Below are 27,303 nucleotides of genomic sequence, written 5' to 3'. Positions count from 1 at the left end.
CCAAAGGCTAGTGTTTTAAATAGGATCTTCACCCGTCCGGCCTCACTGGGGTCAAGTTCACCTACAGCACACAACAGCTGTCCTCAAGTTTGTATGCTATAGGTGTTGCTTGAGGTCACTCCGCCTAACTGGTGTGACCAGTTCTACATAAATCTTCAAAGCAGATATTCTCCTGGAGGCATCAAAATTAATCTCTGGATCTCAGCAGTGCAAACTCCATGGCTGTTCCCAAATCTCCAACTCCTAAGTGACATGAAGTCCTAAGAGCGAGGCAGACCCTGCTCGATCCCTCATCTCCTGCCACCACTTAGCCATCACTCCTTTTACTTCTAAGGAATTGCTGGATCGGTCAGAATGTCTACACAAACATCAGGGGAAAAGAGGTGCCACACAGGTCAGAGCACACATCCCTACAATCTGTCCTCTGCTGCTCCTGGAGCCTCAAATCTATTACCTTTGGAATCTCTGAGCTGACTAAAGGCAGAAGGGGGTCAAGATCCATAAAGTGGTGGTCTTATCTATAGAAAAAAAAAAAAGTTCCATACCAGACCGTTTACTGTCTTCACCAAACATGGACAGCCTGAGTAAACATCTAATAGCATCAGGTTGTTCCTTAATACTGAAGAGCAGCTCCTGAATTAGACTGGCATTTCTCAGGTGATGGATGATTGTGCAGAGTGGATCAACACACTTATTCAGGCCGCTTCACCTACACTTCATCTTCTCCATGACAGTATCCCCGTTGCTTACCAAATGCGCTGACTCCATGTGATGCCTTGTGTCAGTTTGGTCATCATAGGTTGCATTTAAATATAAACATTACTCAAACCATACAGGATCTGCAAAACATACTTCCCCTCCCGCAGAGCAATTGAAATCATGGGGATAAGGCTTGGCAAACCAAATTTTCTACACAGTTCATTGACTGCTCTTCTGGAGAAAAAAAAATGTTTTCCCTCCTCATAACCCACATGAGGGACTACAAACCATCCATTTTACAGCTATCCAGATGCTCTGAAAGGGGAGCTAGATACACTGTACGGGGTTATGGGTGGCCTCCAGATAAGGCTCCTAGGCAAAGGTTTTGTTGCTCAGGCTCTGGTACTACCAAAGAGTGATAGATCATGTCGCTGGAAAGAACAAACTGCTGGGGAAAAACATTTAATCGCCTGCACAGTTGGACTATCTGCTAATCTAGGAGCTCACAGAAGAGACTGTCCTTAAAAATTGGAAATTTTAGAGGGGGAGATGGGTGTCAATAGATTTAATATTTCCATATTTGGTGAATTATAAGACAGAGCGGAAAGCTTTCCATATGAAAGGGGGTGGAGGATCTTCCTCCCAACAGATTGATTAGTAGGTATAGAGCCTAGAAAGACCTGTGTGTTAATGGAGTCCCAAGCAGAGAAACAAGAGGCTCATAGGATGCTAAGAGTAGCTCAGTTTATCTGCATTGATCCCGCACTGGGTTGTCAGAATATACTTGCTGCAGCTTAAGACTGACTGAAGTGCTAATAAAGTTATGTATGAAAAAAGAGCTTTGAATGTAGAGGTACAAAAGTGTCTTGTGCAGTTACTCAACATATCCATATGTTTGACGAACTTCCAAAATTCCCACATGGGTTGCGGTGCAGAGCACTCCTGTAACGCGCTCAAATAATTCAACAACCACCTCTAGCAATTCAGCTGTCAGCAGGTCTTTAATTCCTTTAAAACATGTACTTTCACAATACCCAGGGCGAGATCAAGAGAAATCAGAATAAATTGAAGGTATCAAATGACCTTCATCTAGTACACGCCGACCCATGAACCTTGTGACACCCGCCCATTGGCAGACGCACCCCTTACTTGCCACCATCAACAAGCTCACGTCCGTGCATGACCTGCAGTCTTTGGCACATACTAAACTACTTAGATTCATAGTTTGCAGGTGTGTATATTTCATACAGTAGTAACACAAAAGGATGATGGACGGAGTGCTGACAATGCAAACACTCACCTCCAGTCACAGATCTGGGTTTAATCCATCGTTCTTTTGCTCACCATGCCACCCCAGTTCGGATCCAGCCATATGCAAATCAGTCTTGACCGTGTTCCTCATGGGAACAGTCCAGCCCGAACTTCCAGGACCTCCCTGGACCGGAAACAAGCATCCTGGGACCGGTTTCAGGGTATCACCCTTCTTCAGCCAGGCTAGCTTGATTCCAGTGGCACAGCGAGCAAGGGACCCACGTCTGGGCATACACTTCCCTATTTCATACAGTACCAGAGAAACGTAAAGTGAGAACACAAAATACCCCCATGCTTACAGTGACCATCAAACATGGAAACATCCCACCCTTGAACACAAAGGCTCAGCATCTTAACCCATGCTACAGCATTCACATATTTTAAAAACAATTCCAAAGAACACCTCAGAGACCTCAGTCGATCTTCAGGCAGAACGCTCTAGAGCATCTGAACTTCTATGTGTACACGCGTAGCCCTCCAGCCTCTGAACAAATCACAGACACAGACAGCAGGTCCTCATACCAGTCTGGTTAGGACGACACGGGAACTGCCACAAGATAACACATACACCCCCCCCCCCCTCCTCCTCCCATGGAAGCCTTGGCCAATCACATGTTCTACACTATGTATTACCAGATTCTCTGGTTCGGGGGCGGAGGGGTGTTAGAAAACCTGTTTTTCGCTCCTCAATCTTATGAAGGACTACAAACCATCAATTTTTACAGCTATCCAGATGCTCTGAAAGGGGAGGTGGATACACAGTACGCTATCTACACACTAAGGTGGCACGGTGGGCGAAAAACAATGGATTGGGGTGTGGACCGTGCGATTGCCAGTGGCTGAGATTAATTCAAGCATTTCTTCCATCACCTTGTTGCTTTTGTGTTCTCTTATACCCCTCTATGCCCCGATATTCAAACCCAAGCACCTCAGGTCTGCTCTTGATATCTCCCGGAAATCTGCTTTTGCAATACTAAGAAAACTGCATAGTAGAGAAGCCACAGAAAAGCCTAGCACCTCCGTCCATACCTCTGTCAGTCCTCAGATGTTATAAACATGCACAAAAAGGTTTGCAGCTTCTAAATGTTCTCTGACGGGATCGCAGAGGGATTCAACATCATCTATACACCAATATATACATTTTGGGACAGATTTAGAGATTGGGTTAGCAAATATCTTCACTCTTTGCGTGCTGTGAAACTATTGGCCGTTTCCAAATATAACTATTGAGCTGTCAAACATTAGCTTTCATTGCCAAAGATTTCCAAAATGTAGTTATCCCACGGAAGCCCCACACCTGCTCAACACCTAATCCTACTCCAAGAATTAAAGCAGTGCACATGTTCCTAAGGATCTATCAAAGCCCCAATCTTAAAACAAAGGAAGTGTCCAACAGTGGTAACAGGGCTGCTCAACCTCTCCATCCAGGCGCTAAAGATCTTCAAATATTGGAAAACCTCCACAGTGAACATAGAACTGCTCAAAAAGAGCGACCGACTCAACACCTCCATTCACCCTCAGATCTTTCACACTTACCATCTTTAGCTCGATCAATCTTCAGGCATTGGATGGGTTACAGAGGATTAGGTGGACGAGTGGGTATGTGTAAGCAACAGACGCAAATTACTCCAACCAATGGAGAGCAGAGAACTATACAATATCTGCACTCGCGTATGGAGTCCAGAGCAGTTTCACCTACAGTCCCCAAACGTTTAAGCTCACCTATGGCAATGCATTATATGAATGCACAGAACCCACCTTTTCACATTTTCCATCCACATCTCTCCTCGCAGCTGGTGCTGTTGCAGCTCGGTCTGTATCCTCTGGATCATGTCTTCGCACAGGCCGATGCGCTGGCGGCTCTCGCCGACACATCCCGCCAGCCGGGTGTTCTCCACTCGCTGGACAGAGACCAAAACAAAGCTCAAGTCGGTTCTAGTACTGCCAGTCCTGCAGTCTTAGCTGGAATAAAAGTCTGCACCTCGGTATAACATGCACAGTGGTACCATGCTTAAAATACATTTACTCTCATCTACTCTCTTCCACTATGGTGCTTTATTTTTTAAATTAGTGCCCTCTTCAAAGTGGAGGCGCAGGTTTCAGTGGACGGCGCTTAATATCAAAAGTGAAGAATAACACACTGTCAACCATTCTGGTACTTCCTGGCTCAGTATTTGTAAATGGGGCTACATTAGCCCCAGAGAAGGTTACAGGCAGGAAGACTCCATCTTCACACTTACTCCAGAGCTCCGCCCCAGTGATTAGCTTAATCTGGATCCTGGAAACACCTGTAAGTTACATAAAGGGGCTCACAGGATCCAGATCAGGGAAGTACCAGAGAGATTTAGAAAGCTGTACATGGAGTGGGTGGGTGGGTGGATGGATGGATGGATGGATGGACGGACGAGGGGTGGCACCAGAGTTCATCCACCCTGGCATTCAACGATACTGCCAGATGGTTCACCTGGCAGTACATGGAGTAAATACATGTATGAGTGGATTGATTGATGGATGGGTGCAGGACTTACACTGAGCCATCACGATTCTAAGAAAGTATGTTTGCTTAAATTAAACTCCCTGGAGGTCCAGCCAGTTCATGAGGCACAGGGCTTCCTGGCACAAGGTCTGTGATCCCCTAATCCACTCTGTTGTAGTACCATGTGATGGTGGTGTTGTCTGCAAGTACTTGTACCAGCCTCCCATGACGAACAGAAGGAAGGGTTTCAATGCCAAGCGGATTGCCCTCAGCTCCAGGAGGTAGATATTGAGCACAGCCTCCACTGGAGCCAGAGCTCTCAGATTTCCACCTCTCTCAGAGGGCTGTCTGAACCCAGAAGGGACGGGGTAGGGAGAGGGGTCTGCCGGCAACCAAACTGCATTCCAGTAACCACCACACCTCCGATCTTTCACAAATCTCCTCTGAGATCTGAACGTGGTCTACGAGGTCCCCTTGATGTTAGGCCTCCTGAAACTTTAGATCCCGATGCAAAGCCTACACATGCCACCGGGCATGCTCAACCAGCAGGATACTAGAGGCCACCAGTCCCCGTAGCCTCAGAATCATCTGCACTGAAATTCAGGACAAAGAATGGGGATCATAGCCTGAATGTCCTGGACTGTCCTTTCAGGGGGAAGGCATGAAACTGAGCCATGTTCAAAATGGCTCAGATGAAGGAGAGAGTCCAGAGTGCCTTCAGGACGTTGTTAGTAAACCCCAAAGGTAAAAGGAAGTTTGTTGTCATCTGGAGATTGACGACGACTGCCTGGGGTGAGTTTGCCTTCAACAGCCAGTCATTTAGGTGAAGGAAGACCAAGACTTCTGACCTCCGAAGGCGTGCTGCTACCACTTTCATGAACACCGAGGGGCACTGGTGCGACCAAAGGAGTGCAGAGCGAACTGGAACTGCGACGCCCCCCCCCCTCCACCCCCCCAGCAGGTAGCTCCAATGGGCCTTTAGGACAGGTTCATGGAAATAGGCATCTTTTAGGTCCAATGCCACCATCCAGTCTCCAGGGTCAAGGACAGACCAGACACCGGCCAGCGTAAGCACCTTGAATTGTACTTTGGGAGAGGAGCAAATATAAACTGGGCGAAGGCCTCTGTCCTCCGTTCTCCGTTGGCACCAGAAATTAAAGGAACAACCACCATGACCTGCTTCTGGTTCCTGCTCTCTCTCAATAGCCCCGTTGGCCAAAAGGGCTTGCACTTCTTACCACAAAACAGTCATTAGGGAGGGACCGTGGAAGGTGCGTGGCATGGTGGGGTATGATAGGGTATACCCCTTCCAACAATTTGCAGGACCCACCTTTCCGATGTTATGGACTGCAAACCTAGAAGGAATCATCAGACCCTGCCTCCCACTGGGTGCCTGTGCTCCACTAAGGGCACGCTAAAGGGGTTTGAGAGGTGGGGCTGCAGGGAAGCAGTGAACAGAGCGGCCCGTTGACTTTGACCCCCCAGGGTCAGTAGGCACTACAACATCAACTGCAAAACTCAAGGGGACCTTGTTGAGGTTGGGTCCAAACTGGGGTGGCGTTGTGAGCAAAAGAACAATGGATTTAACCCAGATCTATAATTGGGGGTGAGTATCTGAATAGTTTCAGCACTCCATCCGTCATGTTATGTTGCTGTATGTGTTATATAAACAGCCATCGGTATTGCTGCCTGGACACTTGTTGACCAATTTCCTGATATACCTCTACGGTTTCATTTGATGTCTAATAACATATATCCATAAGTTTTGTACTGTTTGCAATGTATTTATTTAGGACATATAATCAAAATGCTAATTATGATCATTAGATGAGGCACTAAGTATTGTAACAAAAAAATATGCAATATTAGTTTCTTGCATTAAAAGATTCCTTCTGGCAGGAACAGTCCACTGATTAAATTATAGCAATAGGAATATTTATACAAGGGCATCTAGCCCAGTACCCCAGAGCTGCCTCCCCATCATCTGACTGCTACCCACCCAATCACCTAGTCAATGGAGATCTTATACATGCAATACCTGTTGCTGCCTTAGGACTTCCATCGCTGCGGCCTGTTGAAAGAAGAGAAAAATCCAGATTAACAGCAAATCAACAGTACTTCATGAGGCAAAAGTTCCAATAATTTTTAGAGGAAATAAATAATGTTCTCCCATTATGGCCACTCTGCTAGCCATGACGAATTACATGGCCAACTAGACCACAGCAATGAAAATGTTGCAGTTCCCCTCTACTACCTCTTAAAGCTTGCATGTGGAGATGTTGCAAAATATCCTTTTCCACCGCCCCCCCCCCAATCTGCTTTTCAACAATTGCACTATTCCCCCCCCCCCCCCCCCCCCCCCAAAAAAAAAAGTAGGGAGAAGCCATAGGGGCTGTGGATCCTCCAGTCTCTCCCTGTCTAAGCGTGACAGTTGGATGGAAGGGACAATATTAGAAAGGCATGGGGGCAACTCCTTGAGCCAGACTCCTGTTCCACTTTCACCTCTTGAACCAGGTTGGCCGGGACACCAAAGACTCCAAATTAAGGGCCATTACTAGTCATAGTAAATGTTTTAACATCAGAGATGGTGGAAGAGGGGTCAGAATAGGCACTTTTAAACGTAATGCAAGGAAGAGCAATTTGTGAATCCCAGTGAAAGGAGAAATCCCAACCCTCACGATGCCTGCAAATCATCTTTGCATTTTTCCTCGACGTGGAAGAGGAGGGAGAAAGACCGAGTAGAGAGATGAAGACATTTCTGTTGCGGTGTTCTTTCTTTCTCCATTTGGCGTTATTAAGGGTAACCAGGTTTCATCTACAAGTGCAGCACACCTGTATGCTGGCTGCGATGGGCGTGGCATAGGGCTCGTGGCATGGAAGGTTCCAATGGATGTACTCCCCAGTGACTATGGCCACTGTGCAGAACAATCGGGCCAGTGTGCAGTGACCGCAGTGCTGGCATTGGACAGCAGCAGAGCATACAATCGCAGTAAATGCTGGAGCCGAGTAGCTGTGGAGGCAGGCGACAATTTGTTAGCGCTGAAGCGATTAGTGTGATTTGTTGAGCGCTACTTTGGGACATAGCCAGGGGCTGAACTCCGAGCTGCCCTGAGGTCTTCTCCCTGCGATTCAGGAGAGTCAGTCCCCAGCCCTAGCTGATGGTCTTAGGACTAAGAAACAGAATAGGACCACTCCTCCATGGGAATGAAAGAGGATGGGAAGTTAGCCACAAGACAACAGTCTCTCATCTTGTTGGAGCTGAGCAAGAGAGTTAGCATGTAAAGGATATACATGGCAGAGGTGCAGCTAACCAAGCAGATATTGTATCCAACACTGTTTAACCAGCTAGGTTCTCACCAAACAGTGGACCCTGCTAAGATCCGGTAGTGTTACAAGAAGGCTATGCAACAGTATTCATGTATGCAATGGATAAATATGGATTGGGCACTTTATTTTACTACAGCCTATTTAGAGTTGACAGGAGGGTTCACATTAACATAGTGGATTAGCAATGTTTATTGTTTGGCTACTCTTGAGCCTGTGCTGAAGAGTGTTCGTATAATAGACAAGGGGGTACTAGTATGAAATTTACCCAAGTATTGCCCTGCACCTCATTGGCAAGGTCAAAGCTTAAACAAGGACAATGGCCAACAATCCTCATTAACATGAGAAGGTCAAGCACACAATCTTTTGTTTACCAGTGGCATATACATGTGCGTAAACAAGCTCAAGTTAACCCCCAGTTCATCGCATAAGGATGTAGAAGTTAGAGAGACCCTGGCAATTGGGAAACAAAAAACAAAAAAATAAAAATAATAAAACACTTTCAGTCTTACAAGTAACCACTCTGCCCACCCTCCAATCTCCCACATCCCGATGGTCTGTGAAACAGACGTTACATGATCAACACAGTAGCTTGTTAAGATTTTATTTTAAATTCCAGTGTAAAACCTTTCAAAACGCATCACGTGAAATGCTACAAACTGCTCACCGAGCCTCAGTGAGCAGTATACTCCCTGTTCTTGTTGATTTTGTTACAAAATGGGTAGCAATGGAGGTCACAAGAGGTGGGGGGACTGATGTGATTGTCTGCGGATTATGAATTTCCCCTGTACCACTTATGCTAGTGACCACTTGGAAGCTCTGGTAGTGACCACATGATGTCCTGCACCCGTGCCCTGACTTGGTCTCCACTGCGTACCTTCTGCTGGTACTGGTGCAGCGCCTCCTCCAGGAGGGACTTCTTGGTCTTCAGCTGCTCCAGCTTGCCCAGCAGCTGGGGGATGGCAGCCTCAATCTTCTCCACCTCCTCCAGGTACTCCTCTTTCAACTCCTTCCACTGGGCCTTCACCTGGTTCAGCTCTTTACCTGGGTTTGCAAGATGGAGAAGGTGAGGGCCCAGCAGGCTCACACGAATAGAAACAATCTGACCCCCACCCCAGGGTTACAGGCACCAAACTGGGGTTTGATTAGCATCAATTCTAAATAAATAAAAATTAAAGTGATCCTTGTTCCATGGTTCTAGCATGTTAGAATCATATACGAGACTATAATCTCCTAAATGTGCGTCAAACGGTATTTATAATTCTTGCACTGTGCAATGTTACCTAAATTATGAGTTTGTCGTCACTGGTAAGGTTGTCCTTTAAGCTTTCTTTTTTTTATTTTAATCAGATTACCCTACGAAAACTGGCATTATTTGTGTTGCGGGTGTGGATAAGTGAAAATGTGCTTCTGCACATGCATGAGTGGCCAACTACAGGCTTAGTCATGGTAGGATCACACTGTTCAAAGAGGAAAAACATTGTGCGGACCCCGATACATCTACTGTCCCTGCAGTAGAACGTCACCAGCACTAATGTCCTACGTCTGCCACTTGTTCTACAGTAAATATGAAAATAACCCCATTTGTTTCATAACTAGTACTCCCCACCTGCTTCATAACCCGTGGATATATAGATATATATATTTTTTTTTTTTTAAATACTGCTGGCGCATCCGATCAAAAGTTACTGAAATCACAAACTGTGGCCGACATTCTACAAGAAGCTGGGAGCCCTTCAGCTGTTGATTGCTGCGTTTTGACAAAGTGTTGGTAAATTTGCCCAGAAATGGTTAATATCCCGCATTTATCGAGGGAAAGGGCCTTTGTCTGAAGCAGGAATGAAAACATTACATTCTTAAATACAATTCACAAAGCACACAAGCAAAGGTTTTTACCCACAGGAATGTTTTGTTTCCGCACTGGAACAAGGTGAGGTTTGCTCCAAGGGTACACGTGTCTGGTGTCATTATTTTACGGACCCTGACCTTAAATAGTAGTTTTTTCAAGACGAAACACCGTTCCAAAAGAATCCCAAATAGCTTATCTTTCAAGTGATTGCCCATTACTCATAAATGATCTCCTACTGTGACACACACGCAATGAACATGAAATGAGCTGTGTTGTTCTGCAGGGATGCTTCAGAACGGAGATGGGTCTAGAGGTCTTCTTGTGTGAACATAGGCTAAACCTGAAATCGAAGACGGATTTTTTGGGCATATTTGGGATGCATGAATATTTTTTGCACGAAACCTGGACACGTAGGGTTGGAATTTTGCAATGAAAAACGATATACGTTTACATGATCTATTTTACACTGGGAGGAAGAAAGCACGCCGTTTATAAAATTGTATTTTTGTGCTTCCATACAAAACTAAAAAAAACAAAATTAATTTATGTTGAATATCATTTTAAGTTCTCAACTGGTTTAAAAGGCCACAACACGGGTAATGGCACAACTAACCCGGCCTTAATCTTATGACAGACTTTTCCCCAAGTCTAGCAGCATTTCAGCGACCAAATGCTTGGGGAATCTGCTCGTTTCTGGGTCTGCCGCCACACAATACATGCCAGGACACATGAAGTGACATCTCCTGAGTGTACTGTTCAACACAAGCAAGTAGCAGTGGTTTAACAAGTGTTTAAACACAGTGAACAGATCATCAAGGTTTCCTCTAACTCACGGGTAGCTTCCAACATGCTGCTTTCTGCCCACGGAGCGCTGTCGGCCTCTGCAACGAAATCCAGCAGCAACTTCACCACCTGGAGCTGCTGAGCCAGGATCTTCAACTTTCTCAGTTCTGTCTGAAAAACCAACCAGATGGAAACAAGGAGACACCACACAAATTATTACCAGGATGATTCCAAATGTAATTTACTAAGACGCAGTAATCTTTGTGTGGCGGTGAGTCCAGGTTGGTTCACTCAATCGGCATTTATAAAGCATGACTTATCACCTGGGGCTTTGTGTTACTGGACGGAGCTGAAGGCTATGGCCAAAGACAAGAGGGTGGGGTTTTAATGGCCAGCATAGTCAGCTGTGAATTACTTTAGAGCCATTTGAACATTTTGCCAAATGGCGTTATATTGCCCCGGTTTGGAAAAACCCATAAGGGAGACACTATTGGTGTAGAAACCTCGTGGTGGCCTGGAATGGGGTGCAACCGAGCAGCCCCTATTGTTCATTAAACAACAGTCCCAGTGGTGAATGAGCACCTAGTCAGTGTTCATCAGTTTGCTGTTCATCCTGCACATAAATAAATTGGGCACTCATTTGACATGTACACCAGATGTTCGTATGGTGCTTGGCACCCCACGCCCAATTTTGCTATATGCAGATGCTGCAGTTTTGTTGGCGCACATCCCCCCAGAGCTTTGCGACCGTTGGTATATTCCTTTGTGGAATTCATAGGCAACCTTGATCTGGTAACTAATATTTCTAAACCTTTTGTTATGGCTTGCGAACCAAAATGTATCCCATTAACAAGCATGTCGGTAGGATGAAACTGTATTTTTTTTAAACACAAACACATTTTCCTACCTGGGGTGGTTTTTAGTTCCAGTGGGTCATGGATGCCTAACGTTTGAGCGGAGAACCAAGCTATCTAGGGCAGTTGCTTTACTTTTCAGTCTGCCATCAAACCCCCACTCCCCTCCCACGGACTGAGCGTCCGTTCCTATGCCACATATTTACTACATGCAATGTGTTCCAGTGGCTACTCATGGGGTGGGAGTGTGGGGCATCAGGGGCTCCCCAGCAATTCAAATAGAGGAAAATAGTTTGTCGAAAGCTCTGATCTGTCCCGCTCTCCATCTCACATTCCATTAGTCATAGTGGACTGGAGTTCAGAGACAGCAATCAGATCTGCCCCGCCACTGTTGCTATGGCTTTCGATTTGAAAAAAATGGGAAGGCATCACCAACAAGGGATATAATAGAAGACAGTGTAGCATGTAATAAAAGCCTCAATAGCCCATGGTTAGTATTTGTAGAAGAATCTCTGGATGCTAGTGGCCTGCCTCAGGCATTCAATAATTTTGAAACAAAACGTCACTGCAAGTTTGTGCTGAAACCTTCAAAAATATCAATTTCAACTTATTTGTCAGTTAACCAGGGCAAATCTCTCGGTGACTATCTGTGGGCTAGGAGAGAGATACGGGAATAGCTCCTTAATGTTTCGATTTGGAGCAGAAACAAATAGTCACTCTGCATCCAGTTAGGCTTTCAGCATAATTTAGAATCACTGACATGCCAATGTAATAATATTTTTAAACAGTTGTTGCTACATTTTACTTTTTCTGTGGTTTTTATCAGAAATATTCAAAAATATTTTAATGCCTTTAATTTAGTCTAGAAAACTGACACATTTTACTCAGTCATTGCTTTTCTTAAAAACAACTTTGTGATGATGAAACATGTTTTTATGTAAGCTTGTTCTTACAGGCTGCTATACGTTTAAGTTATTCAATGCACTTTGATTAAGCTGTTTCACAATTGTGTGGGCCTACCCCAGTATCATGTATTGTAGTTATGTCTTAGAAGCACATAGCACTTTTAGTGACCGAATGTTGGACGATGCATGTATCATGGATAACTGTACTATCATGGCTGCATGGCAGCCGAATAAAGTATTTGAACTAAACAGTGAATAAATCAGTGCCCCTCAGTCAGTGAATAAATTGATCTTGTCACGGGCACACTGGTGGGTATGTGCTTGGCAGCAAGAAACCTTCAAACATACAAAAGGCGATGAGAGGAATGCTTGCAATGTGTCTTGTGTAAGGCTGGGTTTAAACTGGGGTGGCATGGTGGGCAAACGAGCGACAGGTTGGATGCTACCTCGAGTGATTGCCAGTGGTTAGACTTTTTGCAAGTTCTTCTCCCATCACCTTTCCTGAGTCTGAGCAAGAAACATTCACCAGTAACAGGAGCCATGCAATGAAGGAGGGGGAAACGTCAGCAGATCTTACCTTTCTTTTACCCAACAAAGTGCTCGGTTCCTGCTACTTACCAGGACTGAGTAATGGATTCCTGAGGCTTACTCCCACCCTTCTACAGACAGCAGTGTACCTCTAACAGTGCTTAAAGACTGGTGCCATGTATTGTGATTGGCAGCGCTCCTAACGCTACAATGCAGTGGTTCTTAACCTTTCGACTTCTGTGGACCCCCATTTATTGCTGGAATCCTGGGACCCCAAATACGGTTAACCAAGGACCCCCACCCCACTCACTCAATATTGGAATCCAGAGGCATAGGTGTGTGCAATTCAAGGATTTGAACCACCAAACAATACACACCCAGCTTTCAAACAAATGTTTTATTTAATTCACAAACACTAAAAAAAAAAAAAACATTTTCATTTTAATGGAACGGTTGGAGCTTTTCCAAATGCAATTGAGGACACCTGTCACCCACACTGTATTCTGTCTGATGCACTTGCACTGCTCCCACTAATGGACCCAAGGGCACCAACTTAATCTGTAGCCTCCAGCTTCATATTCCTTCACATTTACCTAACAGTTTAATACATTCAATTTTACAATTTGCTTCTTCTTTTATGTACACTTTAGTAACCGGTTAGTACGATTTCATTTTCTAAGGAGTCGTGGGCCCCCTTAGTAGGGGTCATGGACCCCCAGGGGTCCCCAGACCACGAGTTAAGAACCACTGCTCCAATGTTTTAATATAGGGGATATCTTAAGTTGGGGGGGGGGGGGGGCAAATGTGGAAGAGTTAAGCTGAAAGTACCCCATCCCTACAGTCCTATCTAGGGGATGTTCTGTTAGTCCGTGTCCAAACAGACGCCCTATCAACGAAGCTCAGAAGGATGAGTGAGGACCAGCACCAGAAACTCTTACACCCTGCCTCAGTCCCTTCACTATCCTCTACTACAGAAGGCAGAATATACCAACCACCCTTCCTGCAGATTGCGGAGACAGATTGACTTTTCTAACAAACACATGGCTTCTTGGTTGGCTTATTTTCTTAATTTCATCATTTTTTACACCTGGGTCCCTGCCAGTCACACAAACCTCTGTGGGTTTAACAAATAATAAATTAAACTGATTAAGGCAATGGTGGTCTAGTTGTATTTGGGCAGAGGACACTGCTTATCAGATTCTAATGCCCATGAAAAGCATCTAGTAGAGCAACGTATCACATGCAAATCATGTTTTTTACACAGCGAAGCAACCCAAGACTGCATGCCATCTCAAAGAGCCTTCTCTATGTTCCTAAAACCCTACATGAAAACCAACCTTGACTTAAGACGTCTGATCCTCTTCTTTTTTCCTTCAGTGACATTTTCCTACTTCCCATCCCTGCACTTCTCCTTTATCTGAACACAGAGTGCTTTGCCACGTGTTTGCCTGATCTTCCTTCCAAAGACCATAACAACCTCCTTTGTCGCTAATATTCTTGCATCCGCTCTCAATCATTTATTAATCCCACCAACCACTCGCATGAACTCAGAGACCTCTAATGATCACACCTAATTCCAATAAAGTTCATCTTCCATAAAGATATTTAAGTTAATTCATGGATCTGTTTGAGAGCACAATATTAATTCCAAACTCAAACTGATGGTGGCTGATGGCAAGTCAGGATGAGGTTTATAAAGTAGAGGACAACGAGGCTGAACGTTAATAGCACAGAGCCTATGATGGCTCCAAAGCACATTGAAGCATCTTCCACGGTTTCTAGGGTGACTTGCTACGGCCAAATATGTGCAATGACGGTGACTGTAGTATGCCCTAAAGCAGGGATCTACAACCTTTTCTGCAGTGAGAGCCACTTCTGATCAGCGAAAATAATCGTATCCTACTGAAGGCCAAGCAACTTGTGCTTAGTTACCAGACAACACCACGCCTGGCTTCACTGACTGACGGCCTGATTACAAGTTCAGCAGATGGACTGACCCGTTCGAAAACGGATTGACCCGTCCGCCAAACTTCCGAACGGGAGGCTGCCGCCATATTGGCGGCCTCCACGGCAGGCCCATTACTGCTTACCTGCTTGGCTGACAGGCAGAAACCAAGTTTTCCGTCCGTCAGCACAGCGGGAATGTGGCAGCAGCATTGTCACCGACTCGTAATGAAGCCAGTGGCAATGCTGCTGCCCGCAGGGGGCACCAGCACCCTTGCGAAGCAGAAAGTCAGCCTTGCAAGGGTGCTGGGCAGGGGAATCCCCTGCACTGCCCATGCCAAGGGCATGGACAGTGCAGGGCCCCAGTGGCCCCCTGTACCAGTTCTCTGCCAGCTTTTTATTGGCGGTGAAACCGTCATGAAAAGGCTGTCGGAGAACTAGGTCATAATCACCAGGTCGGGCCGACTTCAGCGAAGCCCTGACTGATTCCGCGCTCTGCCACCGGAGATGGCGGTAGGTTGGAGGGGCTGCCCACCAACCTCAATGTGGCGGGCAGACCGCCACAACTGCAGCACTTTGACAGCCACTGCGATTGTGGTGGTTCGAGCACCGCCACACCCGTAATCAGGCACCAAGTCTGATGTCCATAGAGCCAGATATTATGGTTCGAACAAAATATTTTGACTATGGTAACTACGTCAGGGCTGCAAAGTATCTCAGTAGATACATAAGCATTTGTACGTATGAATGGGATGTGTGTATGGGTGACTAAGAGCCTGTTTCGTATGTACTTGTGGCACAGGACCTACCTTTCGCCATGTGGCATAACACAAACAAACATTCAACCATTTGTTTTAAATGGGAGAAATTGAAAGTGCAGACAAATGTTCATGATATGGAACATTATTCTGCATATTACAGGTCACCCACTTAAAATAACGGCTGTATTTTTCAGTTATAAATATGATACTGTGTGTGCCAGCAATTGGGAGTAGGATGTTTTCTGTGCGCAAAGGTGACACTTGGGAGAAGAATAAAAATTGAGGAGTAATCTTTATATGGATTTAAAAAAAAAAAAAAAAAAAAAAAAAAAAAAAAAAAACACACACCACACACCACACACCATTAAATGTTCTCCCATTTTCAAACAGCAGGCATCCCAGAGCGCCTCCCTGCCACCCCACCCCCAAGGCAGGGCTGGAGGGAGGGGAGAGGAAAGGAAAAGAAAAAAAAAAAAAAAAAAAAAAAAAAAAAAAGCTTCCTCTTCCACTCCCACCCTCCAGCTGACATCATTAGAGGATACCCGACGTGCTGGAAGGCATTTGTTTTTTCGTTTCCCTCAATGCCTTTTAGCATTCTTGTTGCCCGATCACAATGCGACTGGGCAGCAGGAATGCCCACTAGGCTCCAGGGATTTTGCTTGTGTGGGTGTGTGTTTTTTGTGCGGGGGCCGCCCCTTGGACAAGGGCCGCTCCCCCAAGGGGGGAGATAATCTTTTATGCCATTTCTCCCCTCCCCGGGGGCAGATTGGCTCATTATTTTTAAGCTGATCTGCCCCCGGGAGGGTAGAAGCCACGATGGCACCAGGGATGTGTTGCTGTTTTTTTTTTGTGTGTGTGGTGGGGGTGGCCCCTTGGGCAAGGGTCACCCCCCCCAAAGAGGGAAAAACACTTTTGAGCAGTTCTGCCCCCTTTAGGGGTAGATCGGCCTTGTTTTTTTGGCCCATCTGCCCCCAAGGGGGCAGAATCCACTAGGCACCAGGGATTTTCTTTTTGTGTATTTGTTTTTTGTGCAGAGGTGCGGCCCCTTGGGCAAGGGCTGCTCCCCCGAGGAGGTATAATATTTTACACCATTTCTGGCCTTTCGGGGCAGATCGGCTCATTAATTTTTAAGCCACTCTTGGGGTGGGGAAGGGGTAGAAGCCAGGCTGGCACTAGGGATGTTGTGCATTTTGTTTTTGTGTGTGGAGTGGGGCGGCCCCTTGGGCAAAGGATTCAGCACAGCACTAGGGGCCATTTCTGCCCCCTTGGGGGAGATCGGCCTAGTTTTTTTTTTGCCCATCTGCCCCGGAGACCACTAGACACCAGGGAAAATTTCTAAATGTTTCATGGCGGGGTGTTTCTCAACTGGCGAAATATTTGCAATTATAACAGTTTATTTCTCTTTTTTGTTCTAGTTCAAAGCTTTTGCTGTGGCTCGTTTTGGCAGTGGTTGACCTGCGGTTTGCGTAGTTGCATGTTTTAGGTAAGTAAATTTACTCCAAAAGTAGTATTGTTGCCATGCATGAAGTACATGTTTGTAGGTGGTGTACTAAATGCATGATTGTGTGTGAGAAATTGCCCTTAGATTTGTGCACAAAGATATTTGTGTGGTCTTATGTCTAATATGCCTTTATTTTTTCTTTTTAGTGGGATATCATTGGTGATTGCTGTGTCTGTGCAGACCAGTTGCTGGTGAGTCTAGATTTTTCAGGCAAGTGAGTTGGTATAGTTTTTAGTGCATAACTCTTTGTGATAAAGCCACACTTTGTTTATTACTTAGACAGTGCTGGTTGTTGTTGGCACATTTGTCACATTACACTTCTTAGAAAGGATCATGGCTAGCCACAGAGTGACCGCTCAGCAGGTTGCTGGCATGCTTTATGAGTCGTCTTCTGACCATAATTATGAGACCGACTCTGCATCTGAGGCAGAGGAGGAAGAGAGATTCTAGCAGCGAGATTTCTGTCCAATAAGAGTCTTCTGATGAGGAAGCCACTCTCAGTGCAGATGAAGGGCCGGTTTTCGAGAAGGACATCGATGTGCCAATGGTGCAGCAGCCAGCGGCTGAAGGTCTTCCATTTGGAAGACCTCACACCTGGGTTGCCCCAAATATGGAGCAGCCACAGTTGCCTGTCTTTACTAGTCTCCCAGGGTGTAGAGATACGGCAAACTTTTTGCCTGTCAATTTCTTTGACTTGTTTATGGACGATGTATTTTTTGGAAGAGATTGTTAAGCAGACTAATTTGTATGCGGAGCAGTATGTGAGGGACAACGCTGCCAGACTTAGGCCTCAGTCTAGAGCTACCCAATGGAGTCCCACAAATTTGGAAGAGATAAAAGTTTTTGGGTTTGACTTTTTTTGATGGGGTTGATAAGGAAGCCGTCACTGGCTTTTTATTGGTCTACTAGTCCCTTGATGGCAACAGCCATATTTCCTGCAACAATGACTCGTAATCGGTATTAGCTTCTTCGGATGCTGCATTTTGTTGACAATGCTTTAGCCTTGCCACAAGATCACCCCGATTGTGACCGTCTTTTTAAGAATAGGCCTGTCCTTGATCATTTCGTAGATCAGTTTTCAGAGGTTTATGTGCCAGGCAAAGAAATAGGTGTGGACAAGTCTTTGGTCCTGTTCAAGGGTCATTTGGTTTTTAGGCACTACATTCCTAGCAAGAGGGCACGGTATTGAATTAAATTGTATATGCTGTCTGAAAGTAGTATAGGATATGTTTATAATTTCTGGGTCTACACTGGTAGGGATTCCAGTATTGATCCCCCGGTTGTCTGCCCACTTTTGGAGTTTGCGCGAAAATTGTGTGGGAACTTGGTAGACGACTGTTTAACCCCTTCCCCGCCACGGACGTAATGGTTACGTCCATGGCAGCGCCCGTGTGGCGCCATGGACGTAACCATTACGTCCAGGGACTGGCAGTCGGGGGAAGCGCTAGCGCTTCCCCCGAGGGCCGCCCCCCAACACCCCCAGGCCAGGGCTGAAAGGGGAATCCCTTCCCCTTTCACGCCCCCGCCCCCCATGACGTCAGCGCGCGATCGCGCGCTGATTTCATGGAAACGGGGAATGACGCGCTGGAAGCCATTTGCTTCCAGCGCGTCAAGGGAGAAGGTGAGTATTTCACCTTCGTGCGGGGTGGGGGTGCTCTCAGAGAGGCATCGAGGGAAAGGAAAGGGTTTTCCTTTCCCTCGATGTCTCTTTGAGCATTCCTGCTGCCCGATCGCGATGCGATCGGGCAGCAGGAATGCCCACTAGACACCAGGGATTTCTGTATGTGTGTGTGTGTGAGTGAATATTAGTGTAGGGGAGCGACCCCTTGGGCAAGGGTCGCCCCCAGGGGCCCTCATGTATTTTTGGGCAGTTCTGCCCCCCTTGGGGGCAGAGAGGCCTATTTTTTTTAGGCCTTTCTGCCCCCAAGGGGGGCAGAATCCCAATAGCGCCAGAAATAGTATGTATGTATGTGTGCTTTGTGTTGGGGGGTGGCCCCTTGGGCAAGGGTCGCTCCCCCCAGGGGCGCAATGTATTTGTCGTTTCTGCCCCCCTTGGGGGCAGATTGGCCCTATTTTTAGGCCGATCTGCCCCCAAGGGGGGCAGAAAGCCACTAGACACCAGGGATTTTATTGTTGATTTTTATTTTTTGTGTTGGGGGGTGGCCCCTTGGGCAAGGGTCGCCCCCAGGGGCCCACATGTATTTTTGGGCAGTTCTGCCCCCCTAGGGGGCAGATATGCCTATTTTTTAGGCCTTTCTGTCCCCAAGGGGGGCAGAATCCCCATAGCGCCAGGGATACTATGTATGTGTGTGTGTGCTTTGTGTGGGGGTGTGGCACCTTGGGCAAGGGTCACCCCCCCCCAAAGGGTGCAATGTAATCTGGGTGATTTCTGCCCCCTCCCCTTGGGGGTAGATTGGCCTATTTTTTTTTTAGGCCCATCTTCCCCCAAGCAGAGAAGACTAGACACGGGAAAATGAAAAAATGGTTAGTGGCGGAGTGTTTGTCAACTGGCGAAGTATTTACTTTTATGATAATAACAGTTTTTCTCCTTTTTGTTTTAGTTCAAAGCTTTTGCTGACTTTGCTGTGGCTTGTTGCAGTTTTGGCAGTAGTTGTCCTGCGGTTTGCGTAGTTGCATGTTTTCGGTAAGTAAATAAATTTACTCCAAGTGAGTATTGTTGCAATGCATGAATGACATGTTTGTAGGTGGTGTACTGAATGCAGGATTGTGTGTGAAATTGTCCTTAGAGTTATGCACAATGATTATTGTGTTGTCTTATGTCTAATTTGCTTTTTTTTTTCTCTTTTTAGTGGGATATCGTTGGTGATTGCTGTGGCTGTGCAGAGTAGTTGCTGGTGAGTCAAGCTTTTTCAGGCAAGTGAGCAGTATAGTTTTTGAGTTTATAATTCTTAGTGATAAACCTATACTTTGTTACTTATCTTACACAGTGCTGGTTGTTGGTGGTGTATTTGTCCAGTTAATTTTAGTAGGAAAGATCATGGCCAGCCGTAGGATGACCGCTCAGCAGGTTGTTAGTGTGCTTTTTGAGTCATCTTCTGACCATGAATATGAGACTGACTCTGCATCTGAGGCGGAGGAGGAAGTGCAGGATTCTGGAAGTGAATTTTCTGTCAGAGATGAATCATCTGATGATGAAGCCACTCTCAGTGCTGATGAAGGGCCTGTTTTAGAGGAGGACAGTGATGTGCCAATGGTGCAGGAGCCAGCGGCTGAAAGGCTTCCCATTGGAAGACCTGACGCATGGGTTGCACCAAACATGGAGCAGCCACAGTTGCCTGCGTTTACTGGTTTTCCAGGGTGTCGAGTTAATACGGAAAACTTTTTGCCCGTCAACTTTTTTGAGTTGTTTATGGACGATATATTTTTGGAAGAGATTGTTGAGCAGACTAATTTGTATGCAGAGCAGTTTTTGAGGGACAACGCTGCCAGACTTAGGCCACACTCTAGAGCTAGCCGGTGGATTCCCACAAATCTGGAAGAGTTGAAAAAGTTCTTGGGTTTAACTTTTTTGATGGGGCTGATAAGGAAGCCGTCGCTGTCTTCATATTGGTCTACTAGTCCCTTGATGGCAACTGCTATATTTCCTGCCATCATGAGTCGTAACCGGTATGAGCTTCTTCTTCGGATGTTGCATTTTGTAGATAATGCTTTAGCCTTGCCACGAGATCATCCTGATTCTGACCGTCTTTTTAAGATTAGACCTGTCCTTGATCATTTGGTAGATCGGTTTTCAGAGATCTATGTTCCAGGGAAAGAAATATCTGTAGATGAGTCTTTGGTCCTGTTCAAGGGTCGTTTGGTTTTTAGGCAGTACATTCCTAGCAAGAGGGCACGGTATGGAATTAAATTGTATATGCTGTCAGAAAGTAGTACAGGATATGTTTATAATTTCCGGGTCTACACTGGTAGGGATTCCAATATTGACCCCCCTGGTTGTCCTCCCACTTTTGGAGTTAGTGAGAAAATTGTGTGGGAACTTGGTAGACGACTGTTTAACAAAGGTCACCATTTATATGTAGATAACTTCTACACTGGAGTTCGGTTGTTCAAGGAGTTGTTCAGAGTGGACACTGTTGCTTGTGGCACAATCCGCTCTAATCGGAAAGGCTATCCAAAAGAGCTTGTCTGTAAAAAACTTGAGAAGGGACAGTGCAGTGCCTTGCGGAATGATGAGCTGCTAGCTCTGAAATTTGTAGACAAGAGGGATGTATACATGCTAAGCACCATCCATGATGAGAGTACTTCACCTGTGGCTGTTTGGGGTCAGGTTGCCGAAGTGCGCAAACCTGTGTGCATCTTAGACTATAATAAGCACATGGGTGGTGTTGATAGAGTAGATCAGAGGTTAGAACCTTACACTGCTGCTCGTAAGTCTTATGTGTGGTATAAGAAATTAGCGCTTCACTTGTTCCACTTGGCAACTTTTAATGCTTTTGTTGTGTTTAAGGATAGTTCTCCAGAGTCAAGGATGACATTTGTGAAATTTCAGGAGTCTATCATAGCTAGCCTTGTTGTGCTGGAACAGGCAAGAGTTCCTAGAGAAGCAGTGGTGGAGGATGTGGCTAGATTGAAAGATCGTCACTTTGCTGAGCACATTCCTCCCACGGCCCAAAAAAACTTTCCTGCTAAGAGATGTAGAGTCTGTGCTCGAAGAGGTATCAGGAAGGAGACTAGGATGTACTGCCCTGATTGTCCTTCAAAGCCTGGGCTGTGTGTGGGTGGCTGTTTCAGGAGCTACTACACACAGAAGAATGATTGGGAAATTCCGTGAGCGTAAACTGGTGTTTTATATTTTTATATGTTCGGTTTCACGGTTGGCATTAGTCATGTATTCAGTTAGAGCTTTTGTGTTTGTAGTTTTGTACTAATTTATGATTAGTGGTTTCTTTGTTGTTTAAAAACAAAAAAAAGGGGATGGCATGTGTAGAGTGGCGCTTGGCTGGCGGCGTGGGTGTGGTGGCGCTTGGCTGGCGGTGTGTGTGGGGTGGCGCTAGGCTGGCGGTGTGTGTGGGGTGGCGCTAGGCTGGCGGTGTGTGTGGGGTGGCGCTAGGCTGGCGGTGTGTGTGGGGTGGCGCTAGGCTGGCGGTGTGTGTGGGGTGGCGCTAGGCTGGCGGTGTGTGTGGGGTGGCGCTAGGCTGGCGGTGTGTGTGGGGTGGCGCTAGGCTGGCGGTGTGTGGGGTGGCGCTGGGCTGGCGGTGTGTGTGTGGGGTGGCGCTGGGCTGGCGGTGTGTGTGTGGGGTGGCGCTGGGCTGGCGGTGTGTGTGGGGTGGCGCTTGGCTGGTGGTGTGGGTGGGGTGGCGCTTGGCTGGCAGTGCCGGCCAAACGCCAGTCCACACACTCATCAGCTGGTGTGATTGCTGTATCAGGCATGTGGGCGTATGAAAGTGATGGGCCCTTGACTGGCGCTGTCTGTGGATGCGAGTCTTGTAATGTGCTGGGCCCGTGGCTGGCGGCGTGAATGGTCTAGTGCAGGTCATGTATGAAAGGTGTGTGAATGGACTGTAAAGCGGTTGGTGCCTTGTCGTGGCTTTACAGCTCACGAGCTGTGAGTCATTGGTTCAGTTTTTTGGCCTTTCAGTTATTACCAGTGCATTTCACTTTTGTGAAATCTCTTGTTAATAAAATTTGATCTACTGAACCATCACTCACCCTCGTGCCAAATCCAACCAGTATGTGTGGTACAAATGACAAAACCTGCTCCGCTGTAATCAGGCGTCGCAGCACACTTGAGACACGCTAGGTGCCTCAGGTGGGACCCCGATGATGAAGCATGCCACCAACTTGGTTGGTGGGTGAGGGGTCTTCTTCACATAACCTAAGTGTGTTTCTTTTCACAATTTTAGTGTTTGGCACATCACGGACGTATGTGCACACATCAAAGTGATATATTCCAAAAATACCTGTGTTTGGGGGGGAGGGCCCACCTATGTTTTTGGTCCTGGGTGCGGCCGTCATGTAGGGAAACCTACAAAACCCAGAAACTTTTTAAAACTAGGCACCCCAAGGAGTCTAGGGAGGTGTGGCTTGTGTGGCTCCCCCAACATTTTCTTACCCAAACTCCTCTGTAAACCTCACAATTTGCATAAAAAAAGCATATTTTCCTGATTTTTCTTAGTAGGATCACCGCTCCAGCACAAAATTCCTACTCCCCAGTTTTCCCCTCAGTCTCCCAAGTAAAATGACACCTCACTTATGTGGGTCCCCAAAGCAGAGTCCGTCTAAAGATGTATAAAAGAATATGCCCTTATAAACTTGCTGTGCTATCCCTTCTATCCCTTCAGGTTTTGGGCCTTATTATGTTGCAGGCACCTGGGCCACCCACACAAGTGAGGTATCATTTTTATCGGGAGACTTGGGGGAACGCTGGGTGGAAGGAAATTTGTGGCTCCTATCAGATTCCAGAACTTTCTGCCACAGAAATGTGAGGAACATGTGTTTTTTTAGCCAAATTTTGAGGTTTGCAAAGGATTCTGGGTAACAGAACCTGGTCCGAGCCCCGCAAGTCACCCCTCCTTGGATTCCCCTAGGTCTCTAGTTTTCAGAAATGCACTGGTTTGGTAGGTTTCCCTAGGCGCCGGGTGAGCTACAGGCCAAAATCCGCAGGTAGGCACTGTTTTCTCCCAAAATTGTGGATGTGTCCACGTTGCGCTTTGGGGTGTTTCCTGTCGCAGGCGCTAGGCCTACCCACGCAAGTGAGGTATCATTTTTATCGGGAGACTTGGGGGAACGCTGGGTGGAAGGAAATTTGTAGCTCCTCTCAGATTCCAGAACTTTCTGCCACAGAAATGTGAGGAACATGTGTTTTTTTAGCCAAATTTTGAGGTTTGCAAAGGATTCTGGGTAACAGAACCTCGTCCGAGCCACACAAGTCACCCCTCCTTGGATTCCCCTAGGTCTCTAGTTTTCAGAAATGCATAGGTTTGGTAGGTTTCCCTAGGTGGCGGCTGAGCTAGAGGCCAAAATCTACAGGTAGTCACTTTGCTAAAAACAGCTCTGTTTTCTGTGATATGTCCACGTTGTGTTTTGGGGCATATCCTGTCGCGGGCGCTAGGCCTACCCACACAAGTGAGGTATCATTTTTATCGGGAGACGTGGGGGAACGCTGGGTGGAAGGAAATTTGTGGCTCCTCTCAGATTCCAGAACTTTCTGCCACAGAAATGTGAGGAACATGTGTTTTTTTAGCCAAATTTTGAGGTTTGCAAAGGATTCTGGGTAACAGAACCTCGTCCGAGCCACACAAGTCACCCCTCCTTGGATTCCCCTAGGTCTCTAGTTTTCAGAAATGCATAGGTTTGGTAGGTTTCCCTAGGTGGCGGCTAAGCTAGAGGCCAAAATCTACAGGTAGTCACTTTGCTAAAAACAGCTCTGTTTTCTGTGATATGTCCACGTTGTGTTTTGGGGCATATCCTGTCGCGGGCGCTAGGCCTACCCACACAAGTGAGGTATCATTTTTAATCGGGAGACGTGGGGGAACGCTGGGTGGAAGGAAATTTGTGGCTCCTCTCAGATTCCAGAACTTTCTGCCACAGAAATGTGAGGAACATGTGTTTTTTTAGCCAAATTTTGAGGTTTGCAAAGGATTCTGGGTAACAGAACCTGGTCCGAGCCCCGCAAGTCACCCCTCCTTGGATCCCCCTAGGTCTCTAGTTTTCAGAAATGCACATGTTTGGTAGGTTTCCCTAGGTGGCGGCTGAGCTAGAGGCCAAAATCTACAGGTAGTCACTTTGCTAAAAACAGCTCTGTTTTCTGTGATATGTCCACGTTGTGTTTTGGGGCATATCCTGTCGCGGGCGCTAGGCCTACCCACACAAGTGAGGTATCATTTTTATCGGGATACGTGGGGGAACGCTAGGTGGAAGGAAATTTGTGGCTCCTCTCAGATTCCAGAACTTTCTGCCACAGAAATGTGAGGAACATGTGTTTTTTTAGCCAAATTTTGAGGTTTGCAAAGGATTCTGGGTAACCGAACCTGGTCCGAGCCACACAAGTCACCCCTCCTTGGATTCCCCTATTTCTCTAGTTTTCAGAAATGCACAGGTTTGGTAGGTTTCCCTAGGTGGCGGCTGAGCTAGAGGCCAAAATCTACAGGTAGTCACTATGCTAAAAACAGCTCTGTTTTCTGTGATGTGTCCAGGTTGTGTTTTGGGGCATATCCTGTCGCGGGCGCTAGGCCTACCCACACAAGTGAGGTATCATTTTTATCGGGAGACGTGGGGGAATGCTGGGTGGAAGGAAATTTGTCGCTCCTCTCAGATTCCAGAACTTTCTGCCACAAAAATGTGAGGAACATGTGTTTTTTTAGCCAAATTTTGAGGTTTGCAAAGGATTCTGGGTAACAGAACCTGGTCCGAGCCACACAAGTCACCCCTCCTTGGATTCCCCTAGGTCTCTAGTTTTCAGAAATGCACAGGTTTGGTAGGTTTCCCTAGGTGCCGGCTGAGCTAGAGGCCAAAATCTACAGGTAGTCACTTTGCTAAAAACAGCTCTGTTTTCTGTGATGTGTCCACGTTGTGTTTTGGGGCATATCCTGTCGCGGGCGCTAGGCCTACCCAAACAAGTGAGGTATCATTTTTATCGGGAGACTTGGGGGAACATAGAATAGCAAAACAAGTGTTATTGCCCCTTGTCTTTCTCTACATTTATTCCTTCCAAATATAGGGGTGTGTGTAAAAAAGACATCTATTTGAGAAATTCCATGTAATTCACGTGCTACTATGGTCACCCCGGAATTCAGAGATGTGCAAATAACCACTGCTCCTCAACACCTTATCTTGTGCCCTTTTTGGAAATGCAAAGGTTTTCTTGATAGCTATTTTTTACTCCTTATATTTCAGCAAATGAATTACTGTATACCCGGTATAGAATGAAAACGCACTGCAGGGTGCAGCTCATTTATTGGCTCTGGGTTCCTCGGGTTCTTGATGAACCTACAAACCCTATATATCCCCGCAACCAGAGGAGTCCAGCAGACGTAACGGTATATTGCTTTCGATAATCTGACATTGCAGGGAAAAGTTACAGAGTAAAAAGTAGAGAAAAATTGATGTTTTTTTCACCTCAATTTCAATATTTTTCTTTTTCAGCTGTTATTTTCTGTAGGAAACCCTTGTAGGATCTACACAAATGACCCCTTGCTGAATTCAGAATTTTGTCTACTTTTCAGAAATGTTTAGGTTTCTGGGATCCAGCATTGGTTTCATGACCATTCCGGTCACTGACTGGAAGGAGGCTGAAAGCACAAAAAATTGCACAAATGGGGTATGCCCCAGTAAAATGCCAAAATTGTGTTGAAAAATTGGGTTTTCGGATTCAAGTCTGCCTGTTCCTGAAAGCTGGGAAGCTGCTGAGTTTAGCACCGCAAACCCTTTGTTGATGCCATTTTCAGGGGAAAAACCACAAGCCTTCTTCTGCAGCCCCTTTTTCCAATTTTTTTGAAAAAAACGAAATTTTCACTGTATTTTGGCCAATTTCTTGGCCTCCTTCAGGGGAACCCACAAAGTCTGGGTACCTTTAGAATCGCTAGGATGTTGGAAAAAAAGGACGCAAATTTGGCTTGGTTAGCTTATGTGGGCAAAAAGTTATGAGGGCCTAAGCGCGAACTGCCCCAAATAGGCAAAAAAAGGCCTGGCACAGGAGGGGGAAAAGGCCTGGCAGCGAAGTGGTTAACAAAGGTCACCATTTGTATGTAGACAACTTCTACACTTGAGTTCAGCTGTTCAATGGACACTGTTGCTTGTTGTACAATCCGCTCTAACTGGAAAGGTTATCCAAGGGAGCTTGTCTGTAAAAAACTTGAGGGGACAGTGCAGTGCCTTGCGGAATGATGAGCTGCTAGCTCTGAAATTTGTAGACAGGAAGGATGTGTACATGCTAACTACCATCCATGATGAGAGTACTTCACCTCTGGCTGTTTGGGGTCAAGTTGCTGAAGTGCGCAAACCTGTGTGCGTTTTAGATTACAATAAGCACATGGGTGGTGTTGATAGAGTAGATCAGAGGTTGGAGCCCTACACTGCTGTTTAAGTCTTACGTGTGGTATAAAAAAAATGGCTATTCATTTGTTCAATCTAGCAACGTTTAGCGCTCTTATTGTGTTTAAGGATTGTTCCCCTGAGTCGAGGAAGAAATTTGTTAAATTTCAAGAGAGAGTGATATAGAGCCTTGTTATGGTGGATCATGCAATAGTTCCTAGAGTAGCAGCTGTGGAGGATGTGCTTACATTGAAACATCGCCACTTTTCTGATCAGATTCCTCCCACTTCCAAAAAAAGACTTCCCGCTAAGAAATGTAGAGTCTGTGTCCGGAGAGGTATCCGGAGGGAAAGCCAGATGTACTGCCCGACTGTC

General features: G+C 46.2%; 1 protein-coding gene across 4 annotated transcripts in view; it reads right to left on the bottom strand.

Moving 5' to 3' along the window:
* Positions 1-27,303, bottom strand: part of ZWINT (ZW10 interacting kinetochore protein) — an 87,641-nt gene that overhangs the window by 35,732 nt on the left and 24,606 nt on the right. For all 4 annotated transcript variants that reach the window (XM_069209574.1, XM_069209577.1, XM_069209578.1 and 1 more), the window contains 4 exons: positions 10,493-10,613; positions 8,688-8,854; positions 6,525-6,557; positions 3,769-3,911 (listed from right to left, as the gene is read on the bottom strand). In XM_069209574.1, coding sequence (XP_069065675.1) covers positions 3,769-3,911; positions 6,525-6,557; positions 8,688-8,854; positions 10,493-10,613 — 464 coding nt within the window. The remainder of the gene's footprint in view (positions 1-3,768; positions 3,912-6,524; positions 6,558-8,687; positions 8,855-10,492; positions 10,614-27,303) is intronic.

The sequence above is a fragment of the Pleurodeles waltl genome, chromosome 10, assembly GCF_031143425.1.
Source record: "Pleurodeles waltl isolate 20211129_DDA chromosome 10, aPleWal1.hap1.20221129, whole genome shotgun sequence".
Lineage (NCBI taxonomy): Eukaryota > Metazoa > Chordata > Amphibia > Caudata > Salamandridae > Pleurodeles > Pleurodeles waltl.
Note: the sequence above shows the minus strand (reverse complement) of the source record. Positions and strands in the feature narration are given on the sequence as shown.